The following is a 20,180-nucleotide window of genomic DNA, read 5'->3' on the forward strand; positions in this document are numbered from 1 at the left end:
CAGTCCTAGTAGAAGGACCTGCGATTCCCTGGCAAACAACTCGCGGCTATCTTCCCAGCACAACACAGATGATGCAGGCACCTCAAGACCCTGTGAGCATGCTTCGCTACTTTGAAGTGTTAGTTATCACACCTACTGAGAGACCCTGTCACATATTATATAATGAGGAAAAGCTTGTTACTTATAATAAGGAATTACAAATAGAATTCTACACCAAAATGTGCTTTTAAAATAGCTTGATGGCTAGCTACAATATAAATGTCTCCCATTGTAATTTTATGTGTTTTATGTTAAACATTTAAAATCTATTATTTAAAAACTAAGAATGGCTTCCCCAAGACAACCAAAACCCAACAGCCTGACAAAAACATTGAAGAATCTCTGGACTAAGAACGTAATCCAAGGTAGAAGGACTCCCTGCTGCAGGTTTCAAAAAGGTTCTAGATTGGCCTGAGATGAACTGAAACAGGGTAAAGCAAGGTAGGCTGAGTAATCTGATGGAGTCCTCTGGGTGGTGGTGGGGGTTAAGGTGGGATCTGAGGGAGCAGTGAGCATGGCTGTGGTGGGTATGGACTTGATGACCTTTGAGGTCTGAGCTGGTTTTGAGTGATCGATTAGCTGGGATGAGCGAAAAAAAAGGTAAAAACTAACAAACAGAAAAATTCAACAAGGTCTGGGATGGAGCCAAAAATAGAACAGCAGAAATCTGAATGGGGAGTTGGCTTGTTGGAGGAAAAGAACAGGGCATTTTGAAAATAAGCTAGTATTAAATCGCTGGCATGGTGTGGTAAAATAGGAAGAGTCTTTGCAAGCTTTTAACACATGTGTATTACCCAACCAAATTAACAGCTACAATTTAAAAGCTAAGATAATTAAAACAAAGAAAATTAGAGACAAAAAGCCTCATTACAGTCTTATCCTGAAACTTAGGTGACCTTATTTAAAGGGCGTGACCTTATTTAAATTTCCTACCAAGTGAACCCTGGTTTTCCTATGTGTGTAATAGATTAACACGCTCAATGTTAGAGGTAGATGTGTTATGATTAGCGATACTGAGCTGTCCAGGCCAGGTCCTCTCCTCTCCCTAGAGATGACAACCCGCCAAGGTAGAAGGGCCTGTAGTTTAAAAAGGGGAGATGGTGGCTACAAGTAGACGCTAACAGGGCCAGGCGAATCGAGAAAGAATGTCATGATCCAGCATAAAGCAAACATTTACACAAATGTTTATCCAGCTCTGTGAGATCTGGGATGCTGAAGGCAGGCTTTGAGAAGAAAGAAACCATAATGAAGGTTGGCCTTGAAGAGCAGAATCAGCAGAGAGAGGGAGGGAGAGGAGGGAAGGGGGCGGGGAGGGGGGGAGAAGGACGAAGAGGGAGAGGGAGGAAGGGAGGCATGGACAGACAGACATTCCAGAAAGGGGGTGTGGGTAGAGCCTGTGGAATGGAGACAACCAGAATGGGACGTTTGAACCATTTGTTAGCCGGCTCAGGGGCTACAGACTTGCATAAGAGCAAAATGACATCTTAGTAGCCACAGAATCTTCGGGAAAGCAGCCAGACAATGGCATCCATACGCGACCATCCCAAAAACTACCCAATACCAAACTGGCGTTTAGCAGCACTGCAGCTGAAATCATGCCATGTTTCTATGCCAACTCAACTGATATGTATTATTCTTTCAAGGAGCTTTTTATAGGATTAGGATGGTTAGGAAGATGCGCCAAAAACCTGCATATAACTAGCCACAGGATTTGTAACTTGGGGTCCTTTGTGCTGGTCCTGAATAAGGAACCATAAATGACCTTCTTTCTCCTGGGACTCCCGGGGCAGGAGGGAAAAAGCGAGGGCACCGGCCACAAATGAGCATTCCTGGCATCGTCCCCAAGAGCGCAGGGCAGCTGGGCCAATTTGGTTTGACTCAGCTTGACAGTATCTAAGACATTCCTGTTCCCGATAGTAAGTGGCTCCAGCCCAAGATCCACACAGCTCCTAATGTGTGGGACTGGCAGGCTGCCTGCTGGGAAAACAGGGGTTTCTTCCCCTCGCCACACCCGCAGCTGTCCTCACCGTGGTCACAGCACTGTCTGAGAGGAGTGGCCCACAGGGAGACAGCCGAGGTCTATCATTAGCTGCGGGGTGGGTGGAGGGGCTGAAAATAAAACCGCTGCTCATGGCCTGAGGGTGCACTTCCCAGTGGGGGGCAGTGTCAGCAAGAGCTGTTCCAGACTGTTTCTCCCTTTGGCCTGCTGCTTTCATGACAAGATTCAGAGACTCACTCTGTCCTTCGCCAGTGATATTCTACTTCAACTTCCTGCATAAAGATGAGGACACCGAAGCCCAGAGTGATTGCATTCATTCATCCCAGAGAAGAGCAGAGTACCTTGCACACCCTGGGGGAGATCATTCACGGGGAAATGGAAGCCCTGATTCCCCCACAAAAGAATTTTTCCTTCCTGTGAGAAGCAAAGGGAACCAAGAGACTCTGACCGTATTGGCCACTGTTCTTAACCAAGTACCACCACACCCAGGTCTGCGCGCCTCTCCCAATTGCGCCCACAGCGGACGAGCACCGATCCTGCACTGGCCTAGGACCGCCACACAGACTCACTGGTGAACAAAACTGACTAAGACCCCATCCTTGAGAAGCTTCTGCAAGGAGAGAGGATCATCCGGGGCCTGTACAACCCTTGCTTAGAAACCAAGCTGGCTTAGGCCTCTATATTTAAAGAGCCACACACATCCCTCTGCAACCAAGTGGGGATTATGACTGCTACCGGGGCCCCACGGAAGGTAACAAAAGGGGCAGTCACCCAATTTCTCGCCAACGTGCGCTCCTCCGCCCAGTTTTCTGCAGCCCTTGTCTCCGCGCTGGAACAAACACCACACCCACCCCAGCCCCCACTCCTGTGTCCCTCCATGACCGACCTGGCCTGCTCTGAAGGCCATGGCTGTGTCCCAAGAGAGCCCACCTTCACTCCAGAGCAGGGAGCAGGGTGGCTTCTACCAGGGAGAGTGCGAGAAAGAAAGACGAGGTAAAACCACTTGAACACTCTGTGCTGTTCTGGAAACTGTCCTGCAGTTCCTGCCTCTTCACAGTCGCCAGCATCCAAGTGGGCCCAGGGCTCTAGGAGGTCACTTCCAGCTCTTAGCCCCGCAGGGGGTTAGGGAAGCACCCGGGTGCCTTTAACACCTCCCCTTCCACGGAACCTTCACAAGTGTTATCTGCCTCCCTAAGGCACTAAACAGGCTGCCAGTGAACGCAGAGATGCCCCTGCTGTCTACACCCCCCCGCCCCGTTATTCAGAACTGTTCCTACTTATTGATTATTGTTCAAGAGTTCTTTATTATTGTGTTATTTTTCCCGAGGGAACCCTGGTTTCCAGCGCTGCACGGGATGCGGAGCAGAGGTTCTCTGCCGCCCGTCCTGAGAAAGGGACCGGGGCACCTGCCCTAGGGCGCCAGTATCAAGGCAGGAAAATCCATTTAAGGGGAGGGGGTGCAGCTTTTTTTTTCCACCCAAAGTTTGGTCACAAGCGCAGGAGGAATGAGGGGGCCAAGCACGGGGGAGAGAGGGGCACACAGACTAATGAAGCCGGCCTCAGCGTCCCAAGAGCCGCCTCACCGCTCTTTCCAGAAAGGACAACGGACAAAAGGCTGTTAAGGGAAGGCCCGCACCTTGACATTGCTAAGTCTCCTCAAATTTTATTTGGAAGTAACCAAATAAGAAATTCACTAATAGTCCTCTCTCCTACCTAGGAGAGGGAGGGGAACATATTTCGCAATGAAAAAAAAAATTAACTTGAGAATCATTAAGATGGTTCTCTTCAAGTTTTAAGAATTGAGGTATAATTGACATACATGCCCAGAACTTCTTTCTTTTTTGCTACTAGAAAGTGCTAATGTTAATAAGTTGTCATATGCAAATTCAAAAGTGATCGCTCCCAGCAACTTAGTGAGAAGCAAAGGTAAAGTGGTGTGGAAAATTGTCAGGTACGGGGAAAGCGGCTGTCGTGATGCAGAACACAACAGTGGCAAGATGCATGTAGAGAGTTTGTATGTCGCTGTTTGAGGAAATGTAAGTGGGAAAACAGCAAAACTGTTGTTATACTTTACATCTAATATATAACTTATGTAGACGAGGTGGCGGAGTGGTTAAGGCGAGGGACTGCTAATATATAATTGAACATATTCACACAAAACTGAATGAATAAATACTTTCCGTCAACATTTGCTTATAGTAATCACATTTGTAATTATATGTTCAAGTTGATCAAAAGAAATATGGGGAACCCTAGCATTAAAAATATGAGTAAACGTCCAGTTCCTAACAGTACAAGTGGATCAGTTTGCACAAACACATGCCCCCATGTAATCCACACCTCTACCAACACAGAGCATTTCCATCACTCCAGGAAATTCCTTTGTGCCCCTCCCCAGTCAATCCACCTCCAAGTAGTCACTGATCTGATCTGTGTTACCTGTGATTAATTTTGTCTTTGCTAGAACTTCATGTAAATGTGCTAAGACATAGTTTTACCATTTGAATTGTGCTGAAAAAAAAATACAAATTGTTTCTAGAAAACATCTATTAGAATTAGTGGGGAAATATTTTTGAGGGAACCGCTTCCTGAAGGATATACACCTACATTATTTTCCATTTTAGTTGCTTTAAATAACCATCCCCGTTGCTCTGGAGACATGGAGAGCTGGCTGCGCTAAGTATAAACAAGTGTTATCTAGGTCCTCAATGCCTGCGCCAATATTTCCCAATTCCTGTGTGGTTCATTGATTTAGCTCTTCCTGGCAGGACCAGAACATTACTTTTACACAGGAAGTTAATTTTTATTCCCCCCACCCTTGTTCTTCTGAGAATAAACCCCAAAGAGAACTTTAGGGTAATTAAAAGGGAAATGATTAGCATCATGATTTTCCTCACCACGGAAAGGGCTTCTGTGAGGGTTTCGTAGACACCCTCACAACACCTCAGCAACACTTGCTTGTCCTGTCCTTTAAAACAGGTGCAGATTAGTCTACAGGTCCCCACATTCCTAAGTGATAACCATTCTGATGAATCAAAATCCTTCAGTTTTGTGCTGTCATTATTCCCAGGGGGAAAAATTGTATGGGAATGTGTTACTCTTAGAAAACATTATGTGTATGGAGCCTTTACAAAGGGTTTTCCTCCAGAAATTCAGAGTGGACAGCACTCCACCAGCTCCTGCTACCTGCCCTTCCCATCTGCCCCCAGAGTCACAGCTCATCCCCCAATTCACAGCAAGGCTGTCCCAACATTTGCCCTCCTTCCTCCAGACTAGCCCAGCATCTTCCACAACCTGTGCTTGCAGCAGTAATGCAAACACTTCTCACCTTCCACCTGTCCCAGTGACATTTTACTGCCCTAGAAAGCATCTTTCTCACCTTCACTGAGCACAGTTCATCCTCAGGGGATGCATGCCATGGCCACCCTTCCCCGGCGGGTGCCTGAAACCTCACGTCATGCTATACTGTAGTCTGTCCCATACATACACAGCTATGACAAAGTTCTAAATTAGGTACAGTAAGAGATTACCAGTAACAATGAAAGAAAATAATCATCACAATACACTATAAGAAGTTTATACGAATGCAGTCTCTTACACATACACTCTGCCTCTTAACAACTGATGATGTTCTACTCACCTTTCTTCTTGTGATGATGTGAGATGACATAATACCCACATGAGTACTGACGTAGGCACTGTGATGTGGCATTAAGCTTCTGAATATAAATATACATTTTCCATTTATTATTTTTGAACTGAGGTTGACCACGGGTAACTGAAACCTCAGAAAGTGAAACCACAGACAAGTGGGGGGACTACTGTGTCTTTGTTTTTAATTCCTTTCTCATTTGTCAATACCATCATTTGCCATTCTACTAACATCTTGGGTTATTAGTTACCTTCTTAGCTTGTGTGTCTCTTAGTCTCCTTGACCCTCCCAAGCATGGTTTGAAAGAGATTCTGTTCAGGAAATCTTTGAATCTCTACAACACACTTTCACTGAGTTAGCACTCAAATATTTGATAAATCTCATGCTATGCAAATCTACTACAAATCTATTTAAACTTGCCAGCAGGTTACTTTTAGACGGCTGTAGCCTGTTTTGTACACTGGTGATGCTAATCTAACCACATTTTGTTCCCTCTCCTTAATATGCATGCTCTACCATCTCTGTGCATTAGGAAATCAGAGAAGTCTACCCCAAAGTTATTTGGAAAAGTAGCCGTAGAGTAGCTTGAGCTCTCTGGATTATCAAAGCCCAATAAACAATTTTTTATATTATTATTACCTTTTTTTGAAAAGAGATGCAAACCCTTTGAAAGCCAGGGGATACCTTAATGGATAATAATTTGAGTATGCTTTGGTCCCCCATTAATTAGTCAGCTTTTAAATGAATTTGACTTCTTATGGGCAAGTATAAAACAAAAGGCATCTTTTTCTTTTTTTAACAAGCTACCCTTCAAAGCTCTTACACCAAAAATGAAACAAAATCTACTGCTCATCCACATCCACAAAGGTTGCTGATTGAGCTGAACTTCTGAAGAATGTCAAGGGCCTATCTGACAAAACCAAATTTCCTGCTATGGGCACCAGAAGGAAAGTACATACATTTCTTGACATTGCAAGCTACCATCTTTGCAAATTACAAGGACAGGTTCAATCAGAAATGGAAGCCCTCTGTGTCTAGCCAGCCTGACTGGGGACCACTGAGGAGTACTTAAAAACTAACCACAAAGAACAAATAAAGCAAGAACCTCTGAACATCCCAGGTCATCACTAAAAGAGACTAAGATTACCCAACACAAAGGGCAAAAAGCCACTCCTTTCCCGGGTTTTAGATAACAGACAGGAAAACAAAGAGGCTCCGACACATCTTACAAAAAAAAAAAAAAAAAAATCCCAAAATAGATGAAGCCAGTCTCAAAACTCCAGAGCCCTTCAAAAGCCATTTCCCCTGGTAACTCTGTCCATGTACCAATCTCTACCCTTGTCATTAACACTTCATCTACATTTATCAGTCCTCGCCACTCTGGACAAAATTGATCCAGGTATATATTTAAAATGATTTCTTTAAAAATATCGATCCAGGTGTCCAGCCTGCTTTTCGTTTATCCGTCAGTTTCACCAAATGATGAGAACAGACCTGCAGCTCTCCATCAGGGGCAGAGGCACAGTAGGCACTTTCTTGGGCAGCCTTCCCTTTGTCAACTCCGCTCACCCCCAGATGGCCCTGTGCTCCCCATTTCTTCCCAATGTCATGTTGTGGACCCCCTGGCTGCCTGCTCCAGGCTGTCTGATGAGGGGCCACACTGTGTCTACACAAACCTGCACAAATCTGTTGCTCTAAGTGCTGGCACATGATGTGGTTAATCAGCAGAAAAATATATAAATGTGAGGAGAAAGAATTGGGGAAGGGCACATACATACATACATGCACACATGCATACATACATGCATACATACATGGAGAGAGAGGGAGAGAGAGAGAGAATGCACACGCAATGATTTGAAGGTCTAAAAAATACCTGCTGCCACATCACATACAGACAAGACAACTGAAAGAGATTGGGGATGGGTGGGGGTGGGGAGCTGTAGAATTTTAGATTCCAGTTGCTTCACTTCTGTCATCAGTCTACTCTGAAAAAACCAATGGGAATGATAGAGGATGTGTTACAGATACAGAGAAGGTGGACCCCAATCAGCAAACCCATTATTTAAGAAAAGTGCCTTAGCCCCATGAAGTTGTATAGACAAACAGCAAATGAAAGTATTTTTATATTTTAGACTTAAATGTTAAGATACATATGTTTCATTTTTATTTCTTTTTTCTTTTTTTTTATAGAGGCATGTTATTTATTTATTTGTTTGTTTGTTTGTTTATACAAGCACTGGGTACAGTCAGAAGCACGGGAGGGTGAGAGAATTCACCAGAGCCAGAGTGGGGAGCAGAGCAGGCAGAAGGACCAAGGTACACTGCTGAGGGGAGCAGCGGGCGGCAGGAGAGGTCTGCGCGCCACGTGGGACCCTCCTCTGGCGGCCGGGGAGCAGCCGGGAATCGAACCAGCGCCGCAGAGGCCGCGGGCAGCTTCGCAACCCAGCGCTCAAACGCTGCGCCACCGGGGAGGCCCATGTTTCATTTTTTAGGATTCTCTACTTGATTCAACTGTTTCTGAAAACCATTCATATACTCAAAATACTCCTAAGAGTTTTCTGTGGGGGAAACATTAATTCCAAAGAGCACCTGCACCCCTATGTTTATAGCAGCACTATTTACAATAGCTAAGCTTTGGAAACAGCCCAGATGCCCAAAAATAGATGACTGGATCAAGAAGATGTGGTCCATATACACCATGGAATATTACTCAGCATTCAAAAGAGATAAACACATGCAATTTGCAGCAACATGGATGGAGCTGGAAGGGATCATGCTCAGCGAAATAAGCCGGAAAGAAAAAGACAAATACCGGATGGTCTCACTCATAGCAGGAATCTAGAAAACCTAAATAAGGGACCAGGAAAAAGAATAACTCTAAGAAAGAAAAAATCAAAATCAACAAACAACTATGAACCAGAGACACACTATGGGGGGAGGCAGGGAAAGGTGGGTTTGGGGTCAAAATAAGGGGGGTACAATTGTATGGGGAATATAAAAATAAAATTAAAAAAAGAGTTTTCTGTGGGGGGTGAAAATGTGTATGTGTGTGTGTGAGTGCATGTGTGTAGCATCACAATCCTATAGAACCAATCTATTAATCAATCAAAAATTATACACAGTACGTCCTATTTATATTGACCAATAGATTGGTTGTTTCTATAATGCTGCAAAGCTATTACTATAACTTCAACATGTCCTTGTGGTTTAGGGTTCTTGTTTATTTAGGACTTTTGTTTTGTTTCTAAGTCTTCAGTGGAATAGAAAATAGCTACTTACTGGCATTTATACAACATTCACTGTAAGAGCAAAGGACAGGTTTTCCACAGTGATAACGACCCCGTATCTGCAATATTACAAGTAAACTGCAACACTGGGACCCTGACTTTGATGACATGATTTTGTAAATTTGCATTAAAAGGCCAATCTTTTTGTTTTGTTTTGTGTAAGTAGCTGAGGTCACATAGTTATTTTCCTTCTTCCTAGGTGACATGAGCCCAGCATGGGGCGTTCACTGAACTGGGAGTGGAGTGGAAAGGAGACCAGTGATATAGCAGGGTGAAGTTGTGTGCCATCTGCAGGAGGAAGCTGCCCTGCAGTCCTGCTTCCCCTCCCCTTCCATGCCCTCCCCTTAGTAACCCATGCTTGCTTTCCCTACAGCCAATGGGTGGGTAAGGGGGTGATATTTCCCAGGCCTTTATTAACAATTTCTCTTATCTTCATTCGCATTACCTCTTTTTTTAATTAATTAGTTTATTTATACAAGCACTGGGTACAGTCAGAAGCGCGGGAGGGTGAGAGAATTCACCAGAGTCAGAGTGGAGAGCAGAGCAGGCAGACTGACGAAGTACACTGCTGAGGGGAGCAGCGGGCAGCAGGAGAGGTCTGTGCGCCATGTGGGACCCTCCTCCGGTGGCCGGGGAGCAGCTGGGGATCGAACTGGCGCTGCGGAGGCTGCGGGCAGCTTCGCAACCCAGCGCTCAACCGCTGTGCCACCGGGGAGGCTCCGCATTACCTCTTAAGACATTATTACAACATTAAGGAAAAAACCATCTATGACAACCATTTTTAATTTTGCTCCCTTTCAGCCTTTGACCACATGCTTGTAGGTATGTTTCGCGTAAGTCTTTCCAGTGTGTGCAATTCTATGTTCTGATGTGCTCATTCATTTTGGGAAAAAAATCTTTCCATACTTCCATTTATTCATTTACTTATTCAGTTAGCTTTTACTAAAGCGTGTACTATGTTTTAGGCACTATTCCAAGTACCATGAACAGAGACAAAAACCAGATCCCTGCTGTTGAAGGAATCTCAAGTTGGTGGAATATAGATACAGAATATAGATAATGCAGCACACAGTATCGTGACAAATACAGAGGCAAAGGCCTCTGTGCTTACCATCTTAATGGCTTCACGATCTAGTTGGATAGTGTAACTTAAATCACGTAACTATTCCCTTTCTAAATTATTTTTCATTATCACAAGCATTGCTGCAATGAACACGTTTCACCTTTTTGTTGTTGTTGTTAACCATTTTCTGGGGATAAATTCCTAGGGGTGAGATTACTGGAACAATGGGTGTTAATTCAGATTTTTTATAGCTCTTGATGTGCCTTGTTAAACAGCTTCATATAAGAATCATAAAGCTACATAAAGTCACTAGTTCTAAGCATTGCCAACAGTCTTACCACTAAGTATTTTCTTAGGATTTTCAAAAGCAGGAAGCCGTTATTGTCTTAATTGGTATTTATTTAATTAACAGCAGGGTGGAACTTTTTCTCATGGTTAAGATTTCTATTTCCCCTGTGGGGATTTGTGTTTAGGGCAAATTTATCTATTACGTGTCACTATTACAATAGCTTCCTACTATATTTTCATATGTTACATACACAGTAATGTTTCATCATAATTTATTGCAGGTTTTTTGTACTGTTTGCCATTCTCTTTATCTAAACTCACTTCAATTCATACCAAAATGTTAACTTTAAAAAAAAAAAATTTAGTCACATCTGCTTATTTTTCCCTCTGGAATTTCTTCCATGGTTTCCATGTTAAGAAATCTGTCCTACCATTAGCATAAATGTTCTACTCTGTTGTCCATTCTTCCTTTAATTAAAAAAAAATTGCAGCAACATGGCATTACAATATTACATAAGTTTCAGGTGTCCATTGTTGACAATAAACATTTTACTCATTCGATTTTAAATCTCTATCTCCTCTGTGCCCTTCCTGGCACCAGGGAAAAAAGGAATGAATGAAAGACATACCGATACAGAGTATCCCCACCTGGGAAACAGGCGACAGAGCTTATCACATGTCTTCCCAGTGCCACGCTGGGAACCCCATTAACTGATTCTCCAGGGACGTCTGCCTTTGTTTGAGAGATTATGAGATGATTCTGCCTTTACTATGTATGAGATTAGTTTACAACTCCATTGGTGCTGGTGTTAACTGGCAGAAAACCGAAAGCGATGCAAACGATCCTTGTCAGATAGCAATAAAAATAAAATTTAACTGGCAGAGATGCAAGTGAATTCTCCCCTTGAATTCAACCTCAAAGATTATAGTTTTACGCCTTACAGGACACTATGTAGTAGTCTTGCGCCTAACTAGGCAATCTTAAGTAACTTTTTCTTTCCGTCACTATCAGGAGTTTGCTGGCCTTACACCTTCTGCAGGTCCTGTCATTAACGAGTGAAATAAAGCTTTGACGCATGCGCACATTCTGCTTGTATGAGCGTCAGGAAATCTGGCTGCTAGCATCAGCCCTGCCACTGCCACCCACATCATCATTTAACCTCCTCCTTGACTTCTAGCTTCCTTTTTTGCAAACCATGGGTTTCCGTAAGGTCGCATGGTATTCAGGAGACCAAAGCAATCTAAAACTGCATTTCTGGATACAGGAAGAGGTGTTGGACCAAAATGAACCATCAGGTCCTAAGTGTGCAGTCCAGGACCCCTTGGCCTGAGGAGTGGCGCCTGAGATGCCCATCCCAGCATGTGGCGGGACTACCCACTGGCAGGGCTGGCGGAGTACCCAGGGCCACACAGGAAAGGGAAGAACAAGAGCCTCAGGCAGGTGGATCCGGCTTCAACCCACAGCTCTGCCTCTCCCATCATCTCCTGAGTCTCTTTCCTCAATTGACGAAATAAAGTGGTTGGGATGTGTGAAGGGGCCAGTGAGTAAAGCACTTGTCACATATTAGGTCTTTTAATAAATGTCCCTTCTTTCCTGCCTTCTGAGCCCACAGTGTTGCCCACAATACTGAGTCTATCCCTTAGCGATGGTCATGGTCACTATGGATACCCAGAATCCACTAGTACTTGAAGCAGAGGGGAAAAGCCAAGGTGGCACTGTGTTGGCATCCCTGAGACACCTAGTACAGTGTGTTAAAGGACAATAATTTTAAATGGCCGCACACCTTGGCCCAACCAGCCTGGAGTCATTCCTCCCTGGAAAACTGCTTCCTCCATGAGCAGACTCTGGAGGTTCTACCATCCACCAGGATGAGACCAACCTGCCATGGGGGGTTTGGACAGCCTAGGTAAGGCTGCCGTGCCACCCGCCTGGTCGCTTACCTCTCCTACCACCTCTATGATGTCACCGACTTTCAGCTCAAGCTCGTCGTCATTCTGGGGCAGGTAGCTGAATGCCACCTGGCACCGGCGCCTCCGTCGCTCACCTGGATGGGAAAAGCAAAATGTTTAGACTCAGCTCTTCTCTTAAAATTAGATTTTAAAGAGAGGCTTCCTAGGCATGCAGGCAAATTAAGCTGACTTGTTTCAAATATGCTCTCTGGGACATGGCTAGAGGCACGGCAGCCCTGGTCTTTTAGAGAGAGGCAGTAAGAAAGCAGAGCAATGCTTCCTGGTCTTTTAAAAGCTGCTGGTTCAGAAAGGCATGGATATGAGAAATCGATCTGTTGGTGCAGAAGGCAAAACCCCACCCTTGAAGCGCTGGAACACAGTGTTGCCTTAAACGGTTTTCCATGGATGGGGCATTGTATTTGCTGCTGTTGATTTTCAATGAAAGCTGATGTGATGTGGTAGAGAAAAAAAGAATGGTCTGCTTCTAATGCTAGCAAAGCAGGGGGATTTCTTCCCAAATGTGCAAAAAGAAAAGATAAAGTATCCTGGCCTTTTTCTCACTAATCATCACCCTTTCAACATGCTGGAGCTCAGGCCTGATAGCAAAGGCTGATTAGATTTCAGCCTGTTCTTTGTGCCATTTCAACTGCCCCCCAGGGGTTCGACAAATCCACATCTGTCCTCTTCCCTCTGTCCCAGAGGACCCATTAGCAGGATCCCTGGCTGCTTACACAGAACCAGCCCGGCCAAACCAAGATTAAAGCCAGGGTCACACTTCACTTGACAGAGGACACTCAAGGTCACAGTGGAGCCCAACTGGATGGCTCTGGCCAAGAGCAAATTCAAACACAGACGCACTGTCCACAGCACGTCCACATCACATTCGAGGGAGAAAGAACCTACCTGTGGTATGTGTGACAGAGACAGACAGACAGACAGACAGACAGACAGGCAGGCAGGCAGACAGCAGTAGAGGCCCAAGCCGGGGAGAGGTAGACAGGAATTAACAACTGAGACCAGCATGGCTCAGAAGTTTGTCGCTCTGGGCTTACCACCTCACATCTTTCCTTCCTGCCACCACATGGCCTAGAAAACCAAAGGGCTCAACGACTTCAAGGAGACACATTTAGAAATGCTTACATTATTTTAGGATACTGACTACAGGGTTTCTTTTCCGTTTCTCGTCTTTTCCCTGAGAAAGGGCGCCTCTCAGGACTGATCACAGACCACATCGCCCCCCAGCAGCCCAGCCGCACACAAAGAGGAAGGCCTTCGCCACATCTGACATATTCACTCATCAATATTTTTCAAAAGCCAGTGGCCTAGTTCTCTCTGCTCCATTTTTCTCTGCCTGAACCTTACTAGGGGAGAACAGAGTTAACAGAGGGAAAAGGGCAGAAGTTCAGAATCAATACCTTGTCTAATCACACCTTGGTGACTACTCCCCACCCCTTTGCACAAAATCACCAGCCACTGGCTTTCATGAGCCCGAACACCACTTTCTCAGGCCAATGCCGAGGGGCTGATGACACTGTCGGCAGGTGAAGTAGGGCAACCCCAGTGGGCCTGGCTCTCCCAGAGACAGAAAGCGTACCCCAACTGAGAATGGTACTCCAGCACAAAGAACCCCACCACTATTTCTTGGCTTCGGATATTAACAGGAAGCAAATAAAGCACTCTGAGTCACAAAGGATACAGAGTGCTCATTCTCTTCATGACAGTTGTGATGTAGAGGGGACCTTGGTACCCTTCTCTAGCCCCTGCGATGCCCCTGCCCCCATTACACCCCTTCAGCTGAAGTTCTACTGTATATTTTTAAGAGCTGTATTTGCTAGACGTTATAATAAAAGCAAACCCTGTAGCTAGAAATCTGAACATGAAATGAGTAAACATGACAAATGTCTGAAACCCAACACACATGAGAAGTCGCCAAACTCCTGACCAAATCGACTTATAAATAACATCTGAAGTCCTAATGTTGGCTGAAGTCATAAAACTGACTTTTAACTCTGGATCACCACAAAGCCCTCTGGGAAAAGTAGCAAGTAACCGACACCGCACAAAGGGGCGAAGAATAACCTAACGGGCTGAGGCCCTGGAACAGAGTAATCCCACTTCCCTGCATGGAACTTCTCTGAAACTGTCTAGAATTAGGAAGGAGGACACATTTGGTAAAGTCTCTCTGCCAAACTAGTCAATAGCTCTTAGAAGTCTCTGAGAAGATTATTCAACTGGTGGCGTGAAGTCTCACAAAGCACAGTGCCAACAAACAGGCCCGGGAACCGTAAGCCCTACAGGGAAGTGTCCAGAGGCTGCTGGTGGCAAAGGCGCCTGACCTGACCCCAAGCAGAAACAGTTGCTCCCTCTCACACTGGGAGAGCCCATGACGGTTTCTGAAGTGCTTCTGATACCCTTCACCTCCCTCAGCCTGGCAACCACGTGGGTCAAAAGAAAAAGGAGCCAGAATGAACAACCATTTCACCAATGAGGACTATGGGGCTCAGTGACTTACCCGAGGTCACCCAGTTACTAAGTGGCCTCCTGGGCCTGAGTTCAGAGCTCTGCCTCCATTGCTGGATGAGCCAATTCAGTTCACATGTCGTTCCCGACTCTCTGTAATCTGAACTTAAATGCACATGAACAAGACTCACCTCACAAGGCAGCCCTGACAGGTCTCTATTGCCATACTGCATGATGGTTACAAAACTGACATGCGAGAACCCATGTTCACATGTAGGAACGCAGGCGCACTCAGATGGCAAGGAGGCCCACCTCAGCTCCCTCGGGTGACCCCAGAACCATCTTCCATCTGTGACCAGCTTTGTTTAATCAAACAGTAAGAGCTAACACTCACTGAGCACTGACTGTGCCGGAGACTGCTAAGCCTTTTATATGCATTACCCCACTTAATCCTCCCCTGGAACCTCTGGGGTAAGAACAGTGACCTTCTCTTTATAGATAAGGTGGCTGATGAGGCACTCAGAAACCAAGGATTTTACCAGAGGTCTTACAGCTAGAAAACAGCGCCCAGGATTTCAAGCCAGGAGATACACTGCAGAGACGCTGCCTCCTGTGTCTGGCTGTTCTTAAGACTTCTCGGTGATGGGTCTTAGGACAGCAGAGTGGTCTGGGTGGGCTAACATGGTAAATGGTTAAAATGTGAAGCCAGGAAGTGAAAAACCGCAAATCAGGAGCTTTTCCTTACAGCTGCCAGGAACTGGGGCCCATATTTTAATGAAAAAAAGCTGGTTTTCAGGAGAAGCAAAGCAGTACATTCATATTCTCTGAAAGTGAGATAGAAGAAACGGGAAAGGGTGCTATGACCCAGCCTCGGAAAGGACACACACATCTATATTCTAGAGCCTCCTAAGGACCTTAAGGCATGAGAAAATTTCACTAGGCTAATCCATTCAATGACCACAAAAATAGAATAACAAATAAGCATCAGTGAAAAAAAAGAAGTCTTTGGGTCAACTGAAAATGTTCAACATGCGCACAATCTAATTTTTCACATCCCACATCCCCTATAACAGAATATGTATCTAATGATGAGGATTTAAATGATTTGATTTTCAAGGACTTCACTAAATTAATCAAATGTATCCCAGCTACATGCCTAGCAAATGTGGCCTCAGCCCAAAATTGTGTCACGAGAGAAAACATTGATAAAAGTCAAAGAAGAAATCCCTAATTCTCAGTGTCCAGTTTTACTTCTGGCATATTCTCCAGACAGGGCCTATGTGAGAAGGCTGACATGTGGGGCAGACCTTTAGCACTGCACCCTTTGGGGCTGGGGTCAGGGACCTACATTTGAATCTGACCTCCTGAGTGACACTATCTACAAAAATCTAAACCTCAACAGTTCATCAGCACAACTACTTACAGGTCACACCAGGTGACAATGGGAAAACACCCTGAGGGAACAGGTGGTCTCCCCCCCTTAGAGGCCTCTAACCAAAGGGTTTGCAATCTTGACTGCACATTGAAACCACCTGGGGGAGCTTTGGGAACACTACCAAAGACTTTCAAAATAGCAGTCCCCTAGGAATGAGGTCCCCACTGAAAAATGGCTTCTTTCAGGGCTGGGGCAAAGAAAATACAAAGTGACACTGGAACAACTGGTCATGCCAAAATTAATGAAATGCTCAAACCCTTGAGGGGCAATGTCAAAAGGACCCAGGGATCAGCTTGATGGGGCTTCCACTGGCCAAAATTGAGACAGTAACATTACTGAGGGGTGAATTATCATAGACTCATTTCAAAAATAAAGCAAGAGCCCCATACAGACACATTCAGTAAGCAGCCAGACTGACATCAAGGTAGACGGGTAGATGGATAAAACTTGGTAAGTGTGGAATAAGCAGGGAAAGCTCTTCTTTACACAATGTCAACCATCAAAAATAAAAATGATGGACATACACAAGCACATTTTCTAACCATTTTAGCAATAACTGATTCTGGCAAGACTCATTGGTTGCTAAAACCACCTGATGACAGTTTGTGGGGATTAGGACATTTACAGAGTCTCAAAGGATCTCCCCCCAGATTGTTCATTAATTACAAAAGGAAACTGGTCCCCTTGGAAGGGAGAAGCCTGGGGATACAATCTTACCCAAGTGATCAAACTGACCATGGGGCAAAATGACATCAGGGGCCTCCTTATTCAATGACCTGAGGATTTACCGTCACCTACAGGACTCTCCTGCCCAACCATTTAACCTAATTCTAACCAAGAGGAGCTAATTATGCAAATCCAGAATGAGGGACAGTCTACAAAAACTCACCTGGGTTTTTTTAAAGTCTTAAGTAAATATGTGAGATTTACTTGAAAGATTTTTAAAAGGCTAGGGAACTATTCTAGATTTTAAGAGCAAAGAGCTACTACAATTAAATACAATGTGAGACACACGGGGTGGGGGGCGGGGAGAGGAAGGACTAGGGTCAAAATAAGGGGGGGTGCAATTGTTTGGGGAATATAACCAAAATGAAAATGCATACATTGTGCAAAAATGAAAAATGATGAAAGAATTATATAAAATAAAATATTAAAAAAAGGGACTTGTTTTCCCAAAAGAGACAGGAATCAGTTATTTGACAAACTACCATTTTCAATATTAGCCTAATACATAAACCAGGTGAATGGTATGTGCTGTGACTTTCACTTCACAGACCTTTAGAACAGCTTCACTAAGCAGTATCAACTCTAGAAATGTGTTCTGGGGGGGCAGGACTGGCGGGGTAGAAAAGATGGCGGTCTCTGCTATGATTTACCAGTAAGCATGACGGGAATGCGACACCTCCCCAGGTCACTGAGCAGCATGTAGGCTTCATTTTGTGTTTTTTTTAATCTTTTATTTTCTATAATTCTTACATCATTTTTCATTTTTGCACAATGTCTGCATTTTCATTTGGGTTATATTCCCCATACAATTGCACCCCCCCCTTATTTTGACCCTAGTCCTTCCTCTCCCCGCCCCTGCCCCCCCATAGTGTGTCTCTGGTTTATAGTTGCTTGATTTTGATTTTTACTTTGTATTAATTAGTCTTTTTCCTGGTCCCTTATCTAGGTTTTCTAGATTCCTGCTATGAGTGAGACCATCCGGTATTTTTCTTTTTCTTTCTGGCTTATTTCGCTGAGCATGATCCCTTCCAGCGCCATCCATGTTGCTGCAAACTTCTTAAAGAACTTGTTTGTAAGTGAACACCTTTATGCAAGGGAGCAGGTTTCCTATGTCAGGATGGAAAAATGATACAAACCAAATTAAACATTCTGTTAAACATCCATTTGACTTGGGACAGGCAATGTAGTGCAGGTGAGGGCAAAGAATGCTGAGTTGCTGATCCCGTGAACCCAGCATCATTCCTCTACTGAAAAAGTTTCCACTAGTCACCCTGTTTCAGTGGAATGTAACTCAAAGGAAGAGGGCACTTCAAAGACTGATGGCGCTCCAGAAAAAAAAAAATACAAAACTCATGGGTCTTTCTTTACAAACCCCACTTAGCAGCATCTAGACTGCATTGGAAACGGACAGTATTCCATGAACAGCACAGCTTGGTCACTGGAGATGAACATGTGGGATTGTCCCAGGGATGTGTGGAATTGACATCTTTGCATAGCAGAAAACTATCAATCCATTTCCCTGCTACTTCAAAGACAAGGTTCATCTAAAAGAGGTTATAGCTACGCCAGCGCTCATTTACTCCCAAGACCCATCAGAACACAGGAGAAAAATAGAGAAGCAGTAGGCAACCACTGATGAGCACCTCTGAGCAATGGAGAAGTATGGAAGGAAGCTAATTTTGTTGGAGATGAAGGAAATGAACATCAATTAGCTGTGTGTTGTGTACCACGCACCCAGGTGGGTTGCATGCCCTCCCCCAGTCCTGAACCAACCCCCTGAGGTATGGGGCACTGGTCCCATTTTTATGGACAGGCACAGGAAGGCTGCAGAACTTGTCCACGGTACACGGGTTCACAGACTGTGGTTTGCAGTCCTCTTCGTCCACCAGCCCAAGATAATACCAGGAAGACAGGTTGGGAATATGTTTCAAGGGGACTCCAGATGCCAAGGTAAGGGTGAAAACCTTATTTTATGAGAACCTGCCCAGAGAGGGTTTCTGGGAGGAGGGAGCAGTGCCAGGTATCAGGGCTGTGTAGGACAGCTTGGGGAAGGACGCACAGAAGCAGGCTGATGGCCTGACAGAAGACTATGAGGATGTCTGAAAGGCCTGGCGCAGCAGCCATACATGCAGGCAGGAAGAGGTGGCTCCTCAACCCTGTCTTCAGTTGCTGCGTGTCTGCTTCCCTCTTGGAGGCCCATATCCCTTTCATAGTCATCACTGATCGCAGCCCCTGGTTCAGCACCTGTCGGAGTCAACGTTCAACTCTTTCTTAAGGAATGAATGAATGAATGAACGAGTGAATACCTATTCCAAATTCTGTGGGTCATGGTTCTGAGAACTAAATCTCCCAGAGTCAAAGGGGCAGTGGAGGAAGATAGGACAATGGAGGCCAAGAGTGAAAAAGCTTTGACCTGGCATTCAGCGGGACACTTACCACTGTGTGCTCCAAAGCCAATGATAGCGTGGTTAAGATGGCAAATACTACCTTACCCTTTGGGGGGGGGGGCTTTCAAACTTGAAGTATTTTTTTTTTTAATCTCGAGCCACAGAATGATTTTTATGGTCAATAAGAAATAACAATACTTTGGAGCTGACCACATAGGAAAAAAAAAAGGCTGGCTGGTTGTATTTAAAAATATGGAGTACACTAATAAGCAAAGAAAAAATAGAATGCTTTTTTTTTTAAAGTTCATCTGTTAAGTGCTGGGAGTAAGGGGGAAAAATGAAATAAAATGGGGAGAAAATGAAATAAAAATACAGTCCCTTAAACCTAAGAAACTGGGTTTTAAAACAAGTGCCTAGGATGCTAAATTTTACCATAGTTTAAAAAATAGCCAGTAACACCTGAAATTGTTGCAGCCATAGGGATGAAAAGATGGTCGCCCCGTAGTCCTGCCACTGTGTCAAAGGGTGCCCCGCACTGCAGGCCAAAGCGCCTGTAATACTAAGCGATGACTGATCCACTCCTCTCTGCCATCCTCTCAAAATTTATCCACTGTCAAAATTCACCCACTGTCAAAATTATCCATACCTAAGAGCAAAGAAGGGCTATGTCTGAACAAGAAATTATGTACATTTGATTTTAAATTTAGTTCTCTTACAAAAGGGAAACTATGTAGGCAGAGACCTATGTCTGAGAACGTTCAGGTCAGCATGGTTTCTAAGAGCAGACGCACACACGCACACAGCGGCCGACACAGCAGCGTCCTGAGAGGGCACAGCCACAAAACCAGGGTGTGTCCAGTCCCTGAAGAACTAAGCAGCCATTGAACAGAG

At 44.7% G+C, this 20,180-nt stretch overlaps 1 protein-coding gene across 7 annotated transcripts in view; it reads right to left on the reverse strand.

The window, feature by feature from the left end:
* Positions 1 to 20,180, reverse strand: part of SH3KBP1 (SH3 domain containing kinase binding protein 1) — a gene marked incomplete at its 3' end in the record, with an annotated part of 264,383 nt that overhangs the window by 135,636 nt on the left and 108,567 nt on the right. For all 7 annotated transcript variants that reach the window (XM_084258276.1, XM_084258273.1, XM_084258275.1 and 4 more), the window contains one exon: positions 12,273 to 12,376. In XM_084258276.1, the coding sequence (XP_084114402.1) occupies positions 12,273 to 12,376 (104 nt within the window). The remainder of the gene's footprint in view (positions 1 to 12,272; positions 12,377 to 20,180) is intronic.

This window comes from Talpa europaea (genome assembly GCF_964194135.1).
Source record: "Talpa europaea genome assembly, chromosome: X".
Taxonomy (NCBI): domain Eukaryota; kingdom Metazoa; phylum Chordata; class Mammalia; order Eulipotyphla; family Talpidae; genus Talpa; species Talpa europaea.